Genomic DNA, 19226 nt, shown 5'->3' with positions numbered 1-19226 from the left:
AATACATTGAACAAAACAGTCAAAAGGACAGAAATAACTGGAGTTCATAGTTAGTGCTCGAACATAAGGGAATTGCACACTGACATGAAAAGTTTTCAGGCTTACTCCAGGAATGAAGCAGAGAGGCTAAGAGGTCAATATGAAGAGTAATTAATAAGCAGGTCCTGGGAGGGGAAAGATGACAAAATATTAACAGATACTGGAGTTCTAAGGCACAACATAATACCATGAAGGACCATGCTCTAAAAACATTGCTTTCCTCAAATATGATGTGTTTCTGGATAAAAGCTGTGATTATGTTTCCCAGAACATGGTTTTAACCTGCAGGTTTGAAGGCACTGTTGTATATATGTGTAACATTATCTTCACTGTTTATCAAGGATAAATCCAATGCTTATTTTATGGATAAACAATAGACTCACCCACACCATAGATTCAAAAACCCATACAAAACGCAGCCAGTAAGTGGATTATTTAAAATGACTGGCAGCCAATTTGAGGAAATGAGTTACATGGTGTGTTATGCTCAAACAGTGGGGTACTTACAGTCAGACACATACATCCATGCTGACCAAGAAGCCTACCTGAGTGACTCTTACTTACCTGAATTTGGGCCATATCCCTCTAAACCTTTCCTCTCCATGTACCCTGGGATGTCAGGACTTTCATATGAAGAAAGACTGGATAGACCCGGCTTGTACTCACTAGAATTTAGAAGATTGAGGGGGATCTTATAGAAACGTACAAAATTCTTAAGGGGTTGGACAGGCTAGATGCAGGAAGATTGTTCCCGATGTTGGGGAAGTCCAGGACAAGGGGTCACAGTTTAAGGATAAAGGGGAAATCCTTTAGGACCAAGATGAGAAAAACATTTTTCACACAGAGAGTAGTGAATCTCTCGAAACTCTCTGCCACAGAAGGTAGTTGAGGCCAGTTCATTGGCTATATTAAGAGGGAGTTAGATGTGGCTCTTGTGGCTAAAGGGATCAGGGGGTATGTGGCTAAAGGGATCAGGCAGGTACAGGATACTGAGGGATGATCAGCCATGATCATATTGAATGGCGGTGCAGGCTCGAAGGGCCGAATGGCCTACTCCTGCATCTAGTTTCTATGTTTCTATGTTACCCATCTAAATGTCGTTTAAACATTGTAATTGTAGCAATAGAAGGCTTTAAACTACTGCAATGTCATTAGCACATCATATTTACCTTAGTTGTCTGACATTGTGAAACAAATGTTACTTTAGCAAAGGGATCTGAAAGACCACTACTGTCAGCAGGCAGAAGTCCTCTTGCCTGGTACATGTGGCATCTTAGCTGAAACACATGCTCATCTGTTCAATACAAGAAATTCAAAGCACAGCTGTTAAATATTTTGCTACTATGATTGCAGCACCTTATTAGTTAATAATCAGTTATTAACAATACTAATTATAGCTGGTGAAAATAAATAGGTAAATATACCAAACAGTGGGAAAATATTTTATTTAATCATTCCCTTTCATTTGTATTTAATTTAAAGTGTTTGTGTCTTAAATATTCCCAAGTCCTTTTAAAGGAAGAAATCTTGCAAAGTTTCTCTCTCTTCGTGTTTCCTTTCTGGTAGCAATTTCCATTATGGAAATATTATTCACTTTGCAATAATTTGTGGTTAGATATCACCTTTTCAACACCCATTTCCAGTCCCTGAAACAAGCCCTTGAATTTGCAAGATAAAACATTCATGAACAAGGCAAGGTGCTGTTCAATTGATCAGATTGTGCTCCAGTTTGTATAGAATGTTCATCTACCTTTAACCACTCTCTGAGCTCATCTTGCCCACAATATTAACATCCACTACTTCCATTGATTCTACTGAGTGTTTCCAACATTTTCTGTATTATTTCAAATTTCCAGCATCTGCTCCTGTTTTCATTTTCAATTTAGCCTTATTCTTCTCCCAGGTCCAATCCGTTTAGCTTCTCTTGATTATCATTTTGTCACATTGGGCACTCATCACTGCTCATTAAATCTGTTCCCTCCTGACAACCAGCTTCCTTTTGACTGTCTTTTACACCACCAATTACTGCCGTGGCCACAACATAGTCATGGAGTCAGCGATGTACAGCACAGGAACAGGCTCTTTGGCCCATCACGTCTATGCTAACCTTTTCCCCCCTCTACACTAATCCCATTTACCTGCATTATAAACATATCCTTCTATGCCTAGCCTACTTAATTGTGGGTCCAGATGCCTCTTAAACGCAGTACAGTATTTGATTCCACCACCTCCTCTGGCAGCATTTACCTGATATCACAATCTGTGTAAAAAAACTTTGAACTCCCTTAAAACTCTTTTCTCTCACCTTAAGCCTATGCCTTTTTTTGTTTTTGATACCTATATAGCATGGGAATTTTTTTTGACTATCTACCCTATCTATGTCTCTTATAATCATATGTACTTCCATCAGGTCACCACTTCTTATAGTGTGGTGACCAGAAATCCCCACATGTTTCAAATGTGACCAAACCAGACTTTTGTAAAGTTGTAACATAACATCCTAGCTTTCATATTCTAAGATCTGAGCTAAGAAGTCAAGCATGCCATGTGCCTTCTTCAACATTTTACTGGCCTATGCTTCACTGAACTCTGGACTTGGACCCCTCTGTTACCAACACTCCATAGTGACATATCATTTACGCTACACCTATTTGATTTCCCCAAATTCTTCACCTTGCAATTGTCAGGATTAAATTCAATCTGCCAATGTTCTGCCCAATTTTCCGTCTGATCTTTCACCTGCTGATGACAACCTTCCTCACTTTTCACCAATGTTTGTGTCATCCACAAACCTACTAATCGTATCTCCTGCATACACATCCAAGATTAGTATATATCACAAACAACAAATATCCTAACACCAATCCCTGGGGCAAACCACTGGACATAGGCTTTCAATCAGAACAAGCTTCCTTCCACTGCTATCCTCTGCTTCCTATCACCAACCAATTTGTAGATCAAAATAGCCAGTTTACTTTGGATCCCATCTGCCTTAAATTTCTGGACAAATCAATCAAATGGGACCTTGTCAAATGTCTTAAAGTCCACATAGACAACATCCCAAACCCAGCGTTCATCAACATTCTTTGTTACTCCCTCAAAAGACAATCAAATTAATGAATCAAGAGTTCCCCCCACAGAAAGCCTTGTTGATTATCCGTGATCAGTCTTTGCCCTTTCAAAGTGCCCAACATAATCCTGCCCCTTAAGATTTTCTCCAGTAACATCACTAGCACTGACACTTAGCATTAGTGACAGAACCAAATGCCTGGGCTCCATTCTGCAGAAAGACCATTTCAATGCAATTGTGTTTGTTCAAGATATGTCATTCAAGTTTGCAAGCATGTAGATTTCAATGAAACAGAAAGCCATTGAACTTACTGTCATCATCATTATTTGATTAGGTTTGGCTTAAAGGTTTCACTGCTGTGTGTCCCAGGGTTGAGGCAACTAGAATTGATTTTCTCTCCACTCTCTTTGGACTAATTCTAAATGCAACAGACCATACAGAATGTGTTCCATCAAACCAGGCCTTGCTCAATTATTGGTTCAGGTCATGCAAATTGCATGGTGCATGTTGAGCACAAGCCTGATCCTTGCATAAACCTTTGGGGTGAAAACCAGTCGGTACTCAAGGTTTGACAAGGACCTCCTAACCATTCAGATTTCCGCTTGTAGCCAGAAAACAGCAGCCATCGATCCAGGCCTGCACTAATCGTGTTTATTGCAAATCAAAAGCCAGGATCCTGGTGTGAATACAGCCATCAGGAGGGCTGCACTCCAGGTCTAAGGCCAACATCTCCAGCGTCAATGTGTCCCATCCCACGCATGCCGAACTTCCTAAAGCAACATCTACCAGAGGGCTATGAGGCAGGAAACACTGTGAAATGTTTCCACACATAATAATTTCCCATAAAATAATATTCAAATTATTTTAATGCTTGCTCTTCATCAGGACAAATATTTAGCATGCAAACAAAAGCTGCATAGCCGGTAGTTAAACCGGAGGATGGGCATCAATGCATCGTTCCATGCCCAGAATGTCTGCACTTCCGTGTGGAATATGGGAAGCACGGCACACACAGGCTGGAAGAAGGAATCATTGGCATAGTCCACACTTTAAAAATATCATGCCTATATTCTAATCACAGCTTCATATAATAGAGATAAGAAAATGGAATGACCTGTAACAGCACAGATCAGCATCACACTCACCTTTATAAAGTATGCTAAGGGGTGGGGAAAGCTGATGGCCAGTGCTTGGTGCTGGAATTTCTGCTTCAAATCCATTGGGTAAGTTTGTCAACATAGCATCCACATGTCTCATCAAACCCAACCAAAGGTAAAAATCCACTTTTGCTTGTACGGTCCAGCCCGTAACATGTTTGCCTGGCAACTTTAAAAAAAATAAATGTTCTTTTAATTACTTTGACAGCTGTTGTTATTATTTCTAAATAAAATCGATCAGACCATGCAAACCACAGACAATCAATGTCCTCAGGGTTGGGTAATTTGAATTTCCTTTAAATATTTCTCCTTTCACCTTAAACCTGTGTTATCTAGTTTTAGACTCCTCCATGCTTGGGAAAGTACTGAGATTACTTACCATTAATAATTTTATAGACCACTATCAGTTCATCCCTCAGCCTCCTATGCTCATTTGTGAACAATCCTAACATGCACGGTTCACATTTAATCTTGTCCCGGGACTATGGCAACTTGTTGTCTTATTTTCATTGTGATTTTCCATTGGAATTCCTAATGGACATGGATCTGGGATACAATGCAGCTTGCGATATAAAGCAGATAAGTAAATCTGCTCTAAGATACCATAGGGATCTTGCCTGAAAATTATTTTTCATAAAATACAGAGGAGAAATGTATTCCATTCCTATCCATGCACCTGTCCAAATGCTTTTTAACCACCTTGTAGATCTGTTCTGGCAGCTTGTGCCACAAACCCACTCCCTCTGTGTGAAAGACATGCCATTTGGATTTCCTTTAAATATTTCTCCTTTCACCTTAAACCTGTGTTCTCTAGTTTTAGACTCCTCTATGATTGGGAAAGTACTGAGACTACTTACCGTTAATAATTTTATAAACCACTATCAGTTCATCCCTCAGCCTCATATGCTCATTTGAGAACAAGCCTAACCTATCCAATCTTACCTAAAAATGAAAGCTCCTTGAGCCTCTTTGCACTTTTTCTAGCACTATCACTTTCTTTCTCTAGTGTGGGGACTAGAACTGCACACAATATTTCAATGATGGCCCAAACGATATCTGGTACAGCTGCAATATGACTTCCCAATTATAATGTGTAGGAAGGAACATGTGTAGGGAACGGTGTGAACATTGACATCTCTAACTTCAAGTAACCCTTGCTTTCCCTCTCTCTCCATCCGACCTGTCTTGCTGTCTCTGACTACATTTTATCTCTGTTTGCTTTGTTTTTATCTTCTCCCAGCTAACAATGATCTATTCTGCATTTTCCGTGATCTCCATTCCCTTTTTCACACCTTACATTTTCTTATCTATGTACCTCCTTCTCCTCTGACATCAGTCTGAAGTAGGATCTTGACCCGAAACATCACCCATTCCTTCTATCCAGAGATGCTGTCTGTCCCGCTGAGTTACTCCAGCGTTCTGTGTCTATTTTCAATTATTATAATCAATACCCCTACCTATTAAGGCAGCCTAGGTCTCCTTCACGACCCAACTGCATTTTCAGGGAGCTATGAACTTGCACTCCAAATCCTTCTGTACATCATGCTTCTAATGTCCCAGCCATTTATTGGGTATATCCTGACAGAATTTGATGACCTAAACTACATTCCCTCACACACTTGGCTAGATTTAATTTCACCTGCCACTATTCTGCCCAACCTTCCGCCTGTTCTATGTCCCTCTTCATCCTTGGACATCAATCCTCACTCTCTACAACTCCACCGATCGTCATGTCATCAGCAAACTTACTTATCAGATCACAGACATCTCAACACCAAGCCTTGTGGTGCATCACGGATTACAGACTTTTAGTCAGGAAAGCCACTCTCCACCATCACTGTCTGTCACCTATCACCAGGGGCGGAAAACCCAGGGGGGCCATGTCCCCCCCATGTATTGAGAGGTGGGGGACATCCCCCCCCCCAAGTTTTTGTCATCCGGATATTAAAATCTCCGCTTTCCGCGAGACAGTGGGGGTGGGACTGCTGATCGAGGGCGCCGATTGGACGAGAGAGACGTAGGTCAGCAGGCAATGGGCGCGGGACATGATAATTCAGCGTGATGATTGGAGGAGGGAGGAGTGGGGGTGGGACTGAGGATAGAGTGCGGTGATTGGAGAAGGGGGACGTGGCACAGACCTGCGCCTCATCCGCAGGCAGGATCGATCCCGGCCGGGTCTCCGGCGCTGTCCCGTCCCCACCCGAGTGCCCCCCCCCATGGGTGGCCAGAGAGGTCGGGAATCAGGCGGAAGCTGTATCCCCAGGCCCACAGCCAGCGCAGAGAAGCAGCGCTAAACCCAGCTCAAATCTGCCTGTCCCGCCAGGTTAACCTGCTTGGGGTTACGGGAAATATGGCCAGCGCGGAGAAGCAGCGCTGGTGTCCCGTCAGTCCAGTCAGGGCTGTAGGTTAACCCGTTGAGATAGGCAGAGTTGAGCTGCATTTAGCGCTGGATTGAGCCTCCGAAGCCTCGCGCATGTGTGTGTGTGTGGGTGTGTGTGTGTGTGTGTGTGTGTGTGGTGTGTGTGTGGTGTGTGTGTGTGTGTGTGTGTGTGTGTGTGTGTGTGTGTGTGTGTGTGTGAGTGTGCGCATGCGCGCGCGGCCGTCAAAAAATAGTGTCCCCCGGTCCCCTCCATGTTTTGATAGCGAGTTCCGTGCCTGCCTATCACCAAGCCAATCTTGGATACAGTTTGCCATAACACCTTGGATCCCGGGTGCCCCATCTCCCTGATCAGTCCATCATGAGGAACCTTGTCAAAAGTCCGTGTATATCACAATTACCACCTTACCATTATAAATTGCCTTAGTAACCTCCTCAAACTATCCAGTCAGATATGTGAGACTATATTTCCCATTCGCAAAACCTTGCTGTGTCCACATTAGAAAGAACTGAAATAAAAGTTGTGTGCAACTGACAAGGAGTAAAATGAACATCCTATAATTCCAATATTTGAGACATGTGAGAACAAAATAAAATTATATACTTTCAGAAAGAATGTTTTGATTTTTCCACAGTCCTTTCCTTTCTCGTTTGTTTTCTCGGAAAACAGGATGTCTCGAGCCGGAATCCGTGCATATGCGATTCTCTTGTTACTGCTGCGCATCCAAATGAACACGTCCGGAATTGTATGCTGTGGCTGAAAATATTTTTAAAAAGATGTTAAAAAGATATTTAAAAACCTGGCCCAATTTTTAAATGTTCCTGCTGTGATTTTCTCAGTATCTATGGTGCTGCAAATGCATATTAATACAAGTTTGTGTTTGGAATTTCGATCTATTTATAGCTCAAAATTTTCCTTCCCATTAGCTAATTTTGGACTGCATACTCACTGAGTCAGAGAGAAGAGTAGAGCATGTTGCTATGGATACCTCAATGGCCCCCAGCATTGACGTCGGCACAACTTACAAGGACTAAAGTCCCAATTCAAACCAGCAGGGTTCCTTATTATTAATGGAAGTTGGTGTAGCTTAGAGCTATACCTGATGGTTTTTGTGCAAATCCCTGGTCCCTCAGTACAAAGATAGCATCTTCAAGCTGCATTCCTCAATATAATGGTTGTCTCGGCCATTGTGTGTTATCACCCCTCTGATGAAAATGCCAAAGAGTTGAAGTGATGTAATTGTACTGCAGTCGAGTTTTGATTTGTTATGTCGTCAGCAGTGACCATGATTATGTGTTAGACTGCAATAGTCTAGGAGTTACACAAAAAAGCTGGAGAAACTCAGCGGGTGCAGCAGCATCTATGGAGCGAAGGAAATAGGCAACGTTTCGGGCCGAAACCCTTCTTCAGACTAGTCTAGTCTAGGAGTGTTTGATTTATCAAACTTAGATCCTTTAAGTGTAAAAATAACTTCATATGTATAGCTGTCAGACTTTGGGAGAAAATAAACTATTCTCTTGAGTAAATACTAAAAGAGGAAAAAAAAAATACAGAACTAAAGGGAGAGGGCGTGTAAAGGGGCTGTCCCACTGCGGCGACCTAATCCGCGAGTTCTGGCGAGTTTGCCCTAGACTCATACTCGCAGCATGGTCAACACGAGGTCCTAGGAGGTCTTTGTAACTCTCCTTCATGCTCGAGAGTAGTCCCCGCGTACTCGAGGCCTCAGTTTGGTCGAGGCATTTTTTTAGCATGCTGAAAATTGTCCACGAGTAAATAAAGGCCGCCATTGAAAATAATCGATGTTTTTTTTTACTCGTAGGTTTAGTCGAAGTAGGTCGTAGTAGGTCGGCACGTTGTTCTTAGGTAATCGAGGGTAGTCGAAGGTAATCAAAGGTAGTCGTAGATAGTGTTAGTACAGTTGAAGGTAGTTGAAGGTGGTCGTCTTCACTCTCCACTATTCGGTGTCCAATTTTCCCAAAGCTAATCAAAGCTAGTCTTCAACATAGTTGAAGGAGGTCGAAGGAGATTTAAAGAGGTTTTCTACATAGTCGAAGGAGGTCTTCAACATATTCGTAGGAGGTTCTCTACATAGTCGAGGAAGGTCGAAGGAGGTGTTCTACTTTGGCGATACAACACGACCATGACAATTTTTCATACTGTCCTAAACTCTTCTACACTCGCAAATTAGGTCCCCGCAGTGGGACAGGCCCTTAAGGGGCTAATTGGATAAATCTATCAAAGAGCTAGCACACCAACAGGGGACAAAATGGCCTGCTTTTGCATTGCACCAATCAACCAATCTGGCTTTGGTTAATAACCTATGATTGAGGTATCAGGTTTTCTCTGATGTTATCTGTGGGATAGATAGATAGATAGATAGATAGATAGATAGATAGATAGATAGATAGATAGATAGATAGATAGATAGATAGATAGATAGATAGATCCTTTATTGTCATTCAGACCTTTCGTTCGAAGAAAATTATGTTGCCTGCAGTTATACACAGAATCAATAATAACAAAACATACAATAAACATAAATTAAACATCCACCACAGTGAGTTCACCAAGCACATCCTCACTGTGATGGAGGCAAAGTCTTAGTCTCCGCTCTCCAGTCCAGCGGACCTCCGTGGTGATGTCGCCGCCGCCGAAAGCCGGAACGCCGTCTCCGCTCTGAGACGGCCCGCCACAGCATCAGCTCCGGGCAACCGCCACAGCTCCGGGCCACCGCCCACGCTCTAGGCCGCTGCCCCAGCTCCGGGTCCCGCAGTCGCCGCTCCAGGTCCCGCAGTCTCCGCTCCGGGCCGCCACCCCAGCTCCGGGTCCCGCAGTCTCCGCTCCGGGCCGCCACCCCAGCTCCGGGCCGCCACCCCAGCTCCGGGCCGCCACCCCAGCTCCGGGCCGCCACCCCAGCTCCAGGCCGCTGCCCCAGCTCCGGGTCCCGCAGTCTCAGCTCCGAGCCCCGCTGCATCAGCTCCAGGCCGCCGCCGAAAGCCAGAACGCCGCACCAGCAAGTCGGGCCACCACTGCCTTAGCCCCGAAGACGGCCAGCCTCTCATTGGTAAGTCCTGGCTGGCTCTGCCTCCGGAGTCTCGGGGTCAGTCGCAGGTTGGAGGCCGCCAGCTCCACCATTAGGCCTCAGCGCAGACGAGGGGCAGAGAAGGGGGATACGACACAAAAAAGTCGCATTCCCCCGAAGAAGGTGTATTGGTAGTAAAGAAGGTGTATATGTTGTAAAGAAGGTGTATAGGTGATTAAAAAAATGCGTAAAGTATGCTTGCCATCATTGTTCAGGGCGTTGAGTACAATAGTCAGGAAGACATGTTGCAGCTTTATAGAACTTTAATTAGGTTACTTCTGGAAATATATGTGAATTTTTGATCACCCCATTACGGGACTGATCACAGGCTTTGGAGGGGGTGCAGAAGAGGTTTACCATGATGCTGCCTGGATTAGGTTTAGGCTAAAAGAAGAGACTGGGATATATTGGATTGTTTATTTTTCTGAAGCATTGGAGGCTGAGCGTAGACCTGATGGAAGAGTTTATAAAATGATAAGAGGCATAGATAGGGTAGACAGTCAGAACCTTTTTTCCCCAGGGTGGAAATGTTAAATATTAGACCAGCGGTCGGCAACCTTGTTCTGCATAGGGGCCGGGACGTATGTCTGTGAGCGGATGGCGGGCCACATCTATCACGTGTACACATGGATCCCACCACCATTCCGCCCCGGATGGCAGGCATCAAATCACGTGTTCACAGAAGGTAGACAAAAGTGGTGGAAAATCTCAGCAGGTGTCTCACCCACTGAGTTTCTCCAGCAATTTTGTCTACCTTCGATTTCTCCAGCATCTGCAGTTCTTTCGTAAACGTGCTCACAGAAGGTGCGCGGCCGTTCCGGCGGCTTTGCGCAGGATGCGGTACAGCTTGGCTGTGCTCGGCGGGCCAGATGATTACGAGGGAAAAATTCTGTCTGCGGGCCGGATGATTTCGGGTTATGGACCGCATTCGGCCGTAGGTTGCCGACCCCTGTACTAGAGGCATTGATACAAGGAAAGGGAAAAGGTTTCACGTTAAGATAGGGAAAGAGGGAAAAGGCTTCACAAGTTAAGACTTGTTTCTTCATGAGTCCAAAGGTCACAAACAAAAAACATATGAAGAACCCTGAAGGAAAATCGAAAACCTATGTCTCTCATAGCTAGTCTTTGATTTTCCATTATATTTTGTTAATGAATTGCATGACATGATGCTTTTATATCCGGTTCCTGAGCAAGAGAATATTTTTATATTCTTCACCATACCTCATCCACAAGGAATCGCAGTCTTTGTATGCAGCTCTGGATTGCACGTAGCTGTTCATTCACAGACAATTTCTTCTTTCCCTGAACAATGTTCTTGGCTTCATGGGACATTAACTCCTGGAATTCAGATGAAGAATTAGGTGATAACAACAAAAATACAAATACATTTTTAATTTTGCTTTTCCATTTTCTATCCAGAGATGATATTGAAAGACAAGCCGGCACGAAAGTGCAGCTACAAGAGCTTCAACATACAACTCCAGTGACCAGATTCAAACCTGACCTCCGGTGCTGCCTATGTGGACCTTCTACAGGTGCACAGTCGAGAGCATGCTGACCGGTTGCATCGTGGCTTGGTTCGGCAATTTGAGCGCCCTGGAGAGGAAAAGACTCCAAAAAGTAGTAAACACTGCCCAGTGCATCATCGGCTCTGACCTTCCTTCCATCGAGGGGATTTATCACAGTTGCTGCCTCAAAAAGGCTGGCAGTATCATCAAAGTCCCACACCATCCTGGCCACACACTCATCTCCCTGCTACCTTCAGGTAGAAGGTACAGGAGCCTGAAGACTGCGACGACCAGGTTCAGGAATAACTACTTCCCCACAGCCATCAGGCTATTAAACCTGACTCGGACAAAACTGAACATTAATAACCTATTATCTGTCATTTTGCACTTTATCAGTTTATTTATTCATGTGTTTTGTAGTCAATGCCTATTATGTTCTGTGTGCTGAAGCAAAGCAAGAATTTCATTGTCCTATCAGGGACACATGACAATAAACTTGAACTTGAACTTGAATTCTCCCTGTGATCCTCCATGTGCTCCGGTTTCCTCCCACATCCCAAAGAAGTGTGAGGTGGTAGGTTATATCGACCACTGCAAATCACCTCTAGGATGTGGGGGAGTGGTAGAGTGTGGGGAGAGTTGATGGGAGTGAGGGGAGAACAAAATGGGATCTGTGTAAATGTGTATTTGATGGTTAGCACTAACTCAATGGGCCAAAGGGCTTCTTTCCATGTCATTTGACTCAAAGACAAAGTTGTGCACAGCTGAACTCATACCAACAATCTAGCGAGAGGAACATAAATTTAATTTTTCAATCTTCCGTAGCTCAGCAATACGGACCAGACTTCACCCAAAGACCTCTGGGACTGAGTGAGTCTGGCTTGATTGATGGGCTAAAAGTCTCCTCTTTCCTCTGTCTGTAACATTTCTGGAACAACCAAGTTCCAGCAGTCTGAATTCCTCATAAACAGTGTCCCCTGGTGGAAAAAGTCCATGGTTTGCCACAAGATAACCATATAACCATATAACAATTACAGCACAGAAACAGGCCATCTCGGCCCTTCTAGTCCGTGCCGAACACTTATTCTCCCCTAGTCCCATCTACCTGCACTCAGACCATAACCCTCCATTCCTTTCCCGTCCATATACCTATCCAATTTATTTTTAAATGATAAAATCGAACCTGCCTCCACCACTTCCACTGGAAGCTCATTCTACACAGCTACCACTCTCTGAGTAAAGGAGTTCCACCTCATGTTACCCCTAAACTTCTGTCCCTTAGATGTCTCTGATCCTCAAAGAGGGGCAAGTCGATGGGCTTGGTGGCCTGTGGACCATGTAAAGATGTTTGAAGCTTCATCTGATTACCATTGACATTGAGTGACTACCATGAAGTCCATTCCTACTGCTCATTTTCCAAGCTTGTCACGGGTGAAAGGGGGAGGATTGGAAGCAGAGTTGGATATGAAAGGGCCGTTTTAGGAAAGTGGAACATGCATGGACTCGTTCACATGGCAATCTGCTCACCCTGCCCCCACAACTGTTCCTGCCTAAGCATTCACTTGCCTCAATGATACTCCACGCTGGTGATATGTACCAGCTACCTAATAACAACTCACCAAGTAACCATATAACCATATAACAATTACAGCACGGAAACAGGCCATCTCGGCCCTACAAGTCCGCGCCGAACAATTTTTTTCCCTTAGTCCCACCTGCCTGCACTCATACCATAACCCTCCATTCCCTTCTCATCCATATGCCTATCCAATTTATTCTTAAATGATACCAACGAACCTGCCGCCACCACTTCCACTGGAAGCTCATTCCACACCGCTACCACTCTCTGAGTAAAGAAGTTCCCCCTCATGTTACCCCTAAACTTCTGTCCCTTAATTCTGAAGTCATGTCCTCTTGTTTGAATCTTCCCTATTCTCAAAGGGAAAAGCTTGATCACATCAACTCTGTCTATCCCTCTCATCATTTTAAAGACCTCTATCAAGTCCCCCCTTAACCTTCTGCGCTCCAGAGAATAAAGACCTAACTTATTCAACCTATCTCTGTAACTTAGTTGTTGAAACCCAGGCAACATTCTAGTAAATCTCCTCTGTACTCTCTCTATTTTGTTGACATCCTTCCTATAATTGGGCGACCAAAATTGTACACCATACTCCAGATTTGGTCTCACCAATGCCTTGTACAATTTTAACATTACATCCCAGCTTCTATACTCAATGCTCTGATTTATAAAGGCTAGCATACCAAAAGCTTTCTTTACCACCCTATCTATATGAGATTCCACCTTCAAGGAACTATGCACGGTTATTCCCAGATCCCTCTGTTCAACTGTATTCTTCAATTCCCTACCATTTATCATGTACGTCCTATTTTGATTTGTCCTGCCAAGGTGTAACACCTCACATTTATCAGCATTAAACTCCATCTGCCATCTTTCAGCCCATTTTTCCAAATGGCCTAAATCACTCTGTAGACTTTGGAAATCCTCTTCATTATCCACAACACCCCCTATCTTGGTATCATCTGCATACTTACTAATCCAATTTACCACCCCTTCATCCAGATCATTGATGTACATGACAAACAACAAAGGACCCAACACAGATCCCTGAGGCACCCCACTAGTCACCTGCCTCCAACCCGACAAACAGCCATCCACCATTACCCTCTGGCTTCTCCCATTCAGCCACTGCTGAATCCATCTTGCTATTCCTGCATTTATACCCAACAGTTTAACCTTCTTAACCAACCTTCCATGAGGAACCTAGGCCTTGCTAAAGTCCATATAGACAACATCCACTGCTTTACCCTCGTCAATTTCTCTAGTAACCTCTTCAAAAAATTCAAGAAGATTAGTCAAACATGACCTTCCAGGCACAAATCCATGTTGACTGTTCCTAATCAGACCCTGTTTATCCAGATGCTTATATATATTATCTCTAAGTATCTTTTCCATTAATTTGCCCACCACTGAAGTCAAACTAACAGGTCTATAATTGCTAGGTTTACTCTTAGAACCCTTTTTAAACAATGGAACAACATGCGCAGTACGCCAATCCTCGGGGACTATTCCCGTTTCTAATGACATTTGAAATATTTCTGTCATAGCCCCGGCTATTTCTACACTAACTTCCCTCAATGTCCTAGGGAATATCCTGTCAGGACCTGGAGACTTATCCACTTTTATATTTTTCAAAAGTGTCAGTACTTCTTTTACTTTGAAACTCATAGTATCCATAACTACTCTACTCGTTTCCCTTCCCTCACATAATTCAATATCCTTCTCCTTGGTGAATACCGAAGAAAAGAAATTGTTCAATATCTCCCCCATCTCTTTTGGCTCTGCAGATAGCTGCCCACTCTGTTTCTCCAATGGACCAATTTTATCCCTCGTTATCCTTTTGCTATTAATATAGCTGTAGAAACCCTTTGGATTTACTTTCACCTTACTTGCCAAAGCAACCTCATATCTTCTTTTAGCTTTTCTAATTTCTTTCTTAAGATTCTTTTTACATTCCTTATACTCCACAAGCACCTCATTTACTTCATGCTGCCTATAATTATTGTAGATCTCCCTCTTTTTCCGAACGAGATGTCCAATTTCCCTTGAAAACCAGGGCTCTTTCCAATTTTTACTGTTTCCTTTCAACCGAACAGGAACATAAAGATTCTGTACTCTTAAAATTTCCCCTTTAAATGTCCACCATTTCTCTTCTACATCTTTCCCATAAAACAAAATGTCCCAGTCCACTCCTTTTAAATCATCTCGCATCTCATCAAAGTTAGCCTTTCTCCAATCAAAAATCTCAACCCTAGGTCCAGTTCTGACCTTCTCCATAATTATATTGAAACTAATGGTATTGTGATCACTGGACCCGAAGTGCTCCCCAACGCATACCTCCGCCACCTGTCCCGTCTCATTTCCTAACAGGAGGTCCAGCACTGCCCCTCCTCTAGTAGGTACCTCTATGTATTGCTGCAAAAAACTATCCTGCACACATTTTACAAACTCCAAACCATCCAGCCCATTTACAGAATGTGTTTCCCAGTCTATGTGTGGAAAGTTGAAATCTCCCACAATCACTACCTTGTGCTTACTACTAATATCTGCTATCTCCTTACATATTTGCTCTTCCAATTCTCGTTCCCCATTTGGCGGTCTATAATACACCCCTATAAGTGTTGCTACACCTTTCCCACTTCTCAGTTCCACCCAAATAGCCTCCCTAGATGAGCCCTCCAATCTATCCTGCCAAAGCACTGCTGTAATATCTTCCCTGACTAGCAATGCAACACCACCACCTCTTGCCCCTCCAATTCTATCACACCTGAAGCAACGAAATCCTGGAATATTTAGTTTCCAATCACAGCCCTCCTGCAACCACGTGTAATTGATAAAGGCTAGCTACCAAGTAGTTAGTAGCTAGCCTTTATCAATTACACCTGGCGCAAAATGTAACTTTCCCTGGAGTAGAATCTAAATCGAAGACCATGATTGAAGCCTTGATTGTTAAATGCCAAAGAATGTGGATGGATACAGAAAAAAAACATTTGAAGAATATCACAGTTTACATTGAACTGTAGTTTTATGTTCTACACTATCTGGAGGCATAGTTATTTTTTATACTTGCACAGTGAGTCAGAGATGATAGGTTGTCATACTGATAACATTTGGAAAGCCTTCATATTTATTTTTGATGTCTTATTTGTGGTAGGTATTTGCACTTCTTATTGAGAATTCAAATTTAAAACTGGTTTGATGGGTGGATATCTTCAGGTCTACTTTACTTTCACTAAGAATTGACATCCACCAGGAAATTACTGTATGTAACACGATCATTTGAACAATTAGTGTATGTGTATAAAATTCCTTAATCCATTATTAAATACTTTAACTTCAACAGAATAAAGAAATTTGCGGCCTTTGTTACTTCTACTTATAATGAGATACAACACTAAAATCATTGAGAAACTGACAGAGCTGTAGTTGTCTCTAGATAATAGTTAAAATGGGCATCATATTATGAAGTTGTGTCTTGAAGCACTGAACATAACACAAAATGCTGAAGTAACACAGCGAGTCAGGCTGCATCTTTGGAGGGAATCGATAGGTGGTTTTGGGTTGGAACTCTTCTCCAGATTGGGGTCCCAGTCGAAATAGTGTCTTTTGCTTGATTCCAGCATCTGTAGCTTCTTATGACAGCCTTGAAACATTGGCAGAGGTTCGCCCCAAACCCCTCCCATCATATCCTCGGGAGGGGGGGGGGGGGGGGGGGGGGGGGGGGGGGGGGGGGGGGGGGGGGGGGGGGGGGATGCAATGGAGACTCCAATAAGAGATCTAAATGTATTTCTCCAGATTTCAAGTGACGAGGCAGGGGCAGCCTTGAGGAAATTCCAGCTTTTATGCCAATTGCATTCTCCCAATATCATTGAATCAGAGTTATACAGTGTGGAAACGGGCCCTTCGGCCCAACTTGCTCACACCGGCCAACATGTCCCAGCTACACTAGTCCCACCTGCCCGCGTTTGGTCCATATCCCTCCAAACCTGTCCTGTTCATGTACCATGTACTGGTGTATCTTACCAGTTCCAGCCGGCTCATGGTGACTCGTTTCTTATCAAGCACTGTCTGGTGAAGTCCATCCATCTGTCCAAAGCCGGTAAAATCTCTAAGGCACAGGTCAATTAGTAAGAAAAATCGGTGAACATTTGACCAGCATAAAGGTGAGTTTTTATATTTGACTTTGAATTACAAAGTAACAATTTCATCGAGAAGAGTCCATTGGAACAATTACACATGTATTGACAAAGTTAGCCATTTAATTCCATTGCTCCATCCTTTATCAATGAACTCAATTTCCTATTTAAATATTTATCAATGCCAGAGGATCAATCCACCCATTCGACTAACTAGTTTGGCTGCCTGAATGTACCTGCAGTCTGCCTCAAGGTTAGCCTCTTGTTCACTGTTTTTGTAGTTTTTGTAGTTTTTGTAGTTTTTTGTAGTTTTTGTAGTTTTTGTAGCTGACAAAAACAGCTGGGCATGTGATATGAACCGCAGCAGATTCCCCTACTGGGTGACATTGACTGATGATCCCCTGCGGACAAGGCAAGCCAGCTGCCTTCTCAATCACTTGCATTATGGAGACAGAAGGGACTGCAGATGCTGAAATCTTGAGCAAAAACAAAGTGCTGGAGGAACTCAGCAGGTCAGTCAGCATCTATGGAGGAAATGGACAGACGACAGGACAGTCTCGTGTTGGGACACTATTTCAGACTAATGGAGTTACAATGGGGGAAAGCTGGAAAAGAGAGGTGAGGACGGGGAAAAGCCTGGCATGTGATAGATGAATACAGATAGTGTGGGGGTTGTAGATGGGTGAAGTTAGTGAGGAAAGCTGGAAAAACCTGGAAATCAAATAATATGAGGGATATCAGGAATCCACTATACCATGGTTTTATAATTTTATACCTGATACAGTGAATATACTATAAATAACAGGTCATGTTGTGGTAGGCATTTTCAACTCTTTTATCTTCACTATTGATGATTATATTTTGAAGATGAGATGAAAATGATCAGTTTAACACAAGAAACATACAAGGGAAGCAAAGAACAAGAATAGAAAGACTGTGATGTGACTGAGAAATATTTTACCTGCAAGCATAAATGATACACTGGAATGTTTAACATATCAGGACCATTTTACCTGCATCTGACTATAAAATCATTCAGAACATCTTTCGTCTTCTTCTCCATTCGGGAATCAGAAACCTTCATGCATTCTTTGATCTCTTCCAACCCTTCTTCCTAAGTATAAAGTTGAGGCAATGAGTAAAGTTGCCAAGGCTCCTGCAAACTTTCTGCAATGTTAAGCCCATTATACACAGTTTTGTTAGGTTCCAGGGCACTCAATCTTGCATGACCAAGTGTGCAACTCACTTAGGGAATCTATTTAATGGTACAAGTATTGATGCTGTTTTTAACTGATTCTGTACTGGCTGACACTTTCATTCTAGTCCTGTGGGATCTGAAGTGACCTTTGAGGTCACTGTGAGTCCCATGGACACCACCAGAGATGGAGGGAGATGCCTGATGGAATAGGCAGATGTGTAACTTGTGGGGAAGAATGCTTCTTTGCTGGTATATTGTGTGGTAATGCAAGGACTCAAATCTTTCTCTACTTTGATGGGCACGGGTTATGGAATACCACAATTCAGCAGAATTAAGGGCCTTCCCACGAGCATGCGACTCCATGCGGCAAGCGCGACCTAACATGGTCGCTTGAGCCGTACGGCCTCGCGGGGCCGGTCCCACTTCGATCGCCGGAGCCGTATGGAGTTGTGCGGAGCTGGTCCCGACATCGCGCAGGGCTCCGAAAAACTGACACTGTCCAAAAATTCCGCGCGGCAACGGCCTGCCGGCCCGCAGCCGCATTGAGGCCATACGCAGCGCCTCGACGGGCGTATGCACCGTCTCGACGCTGTACGCAGCGTCTTGACGCCGTACACAACGTCACGTGCGAACTTCCCGCTGACTTCACTCGAACTTCATGTCAACTCGTACGGGATCACTCGACCTCCGCGCAGCCCCCGCTTCCGGTTTGGTCGCGCTTGCCGCATGCAGTCGCATGCTCGTGGGACAGGCCCTTTACTGAAGGAAGTTTTGTGAACATCCTTTAATCTTTTCCTCTGTCTGGTAATCTTTCCCCATGGCAAAAGCAGGGAATATCGAGAAAACCAAGGAAATCCTTGAATCTTATGGGTGTGTGGATGTGCTCATTAACAACAGCAGCCTGGAAGTTAAAGGAGGTGCTCTCAATGTCCTTTTTCAACTGGACAAGAAGATAATAATGCCAATAGGATGTTTTGGGAGTCTGTTATCTTTCCAATAGAGCAGACCATGTGTAAATAAATTATCAATATTGAGAACTTTTGCCTGGGAGAGGACACCGACAATGGCTTTAATCTGTG

General features: G+C 43.6%; 1 protein-coding gene across 1 annotated transcript in view; it reads right to left on the bottom strand.

Moving 5' to 3' along the window:
- The window catches only part of fer1l6 (fer-1 like family member 6), a 135023-nt gene that overhangs the window by 64566 nt on the left and 51231 nt on the right, over positions 1–19226 (bottom strand). The window contains exons 15-20 of the mRNA XM_033018878.1: positions 17963–18063; positions 16837–16921; positions 10948–11064; positions 7248–7400; positions 4255–4435; positions 1209–1333 (exon numbers count right to left, since the gene is read on the bottom strand). Coding sequence (XP_032874769.1) covers positions 1209–1333; positions 4255–4435; positions 7248–7400; positions 10948–11064; positions 16837–16921; positions 17963–18063 — 762 coding nt within the window. The remainder of the gene's footprint in view (positions 1–1208; positions 1334–4254; positions 4436–7247; positions 7401–10947; positions 11065–16836; positions 16922–17962; positions 18064–19226) is intronic.

This window comes from Amblyraja radiata, chromosome 4 (genome assembly GCF_010909765.2).
Source record: "Amblyraja radiata isolate CabotCenter1 chromosome 4, sAmbRad1.1.pri, whole genome shotgun sequence".
NCBI lineage: Eukaryota > Metazoa > Chordata > Chondrichthyes > Rajiformes > Rajidae > Amblyraja > Amblyraja radiata.
Note: the sequence above shows the minus strand (reverse complement) of the source record. Positions and strands in the feature narration are given on the sequence as shown.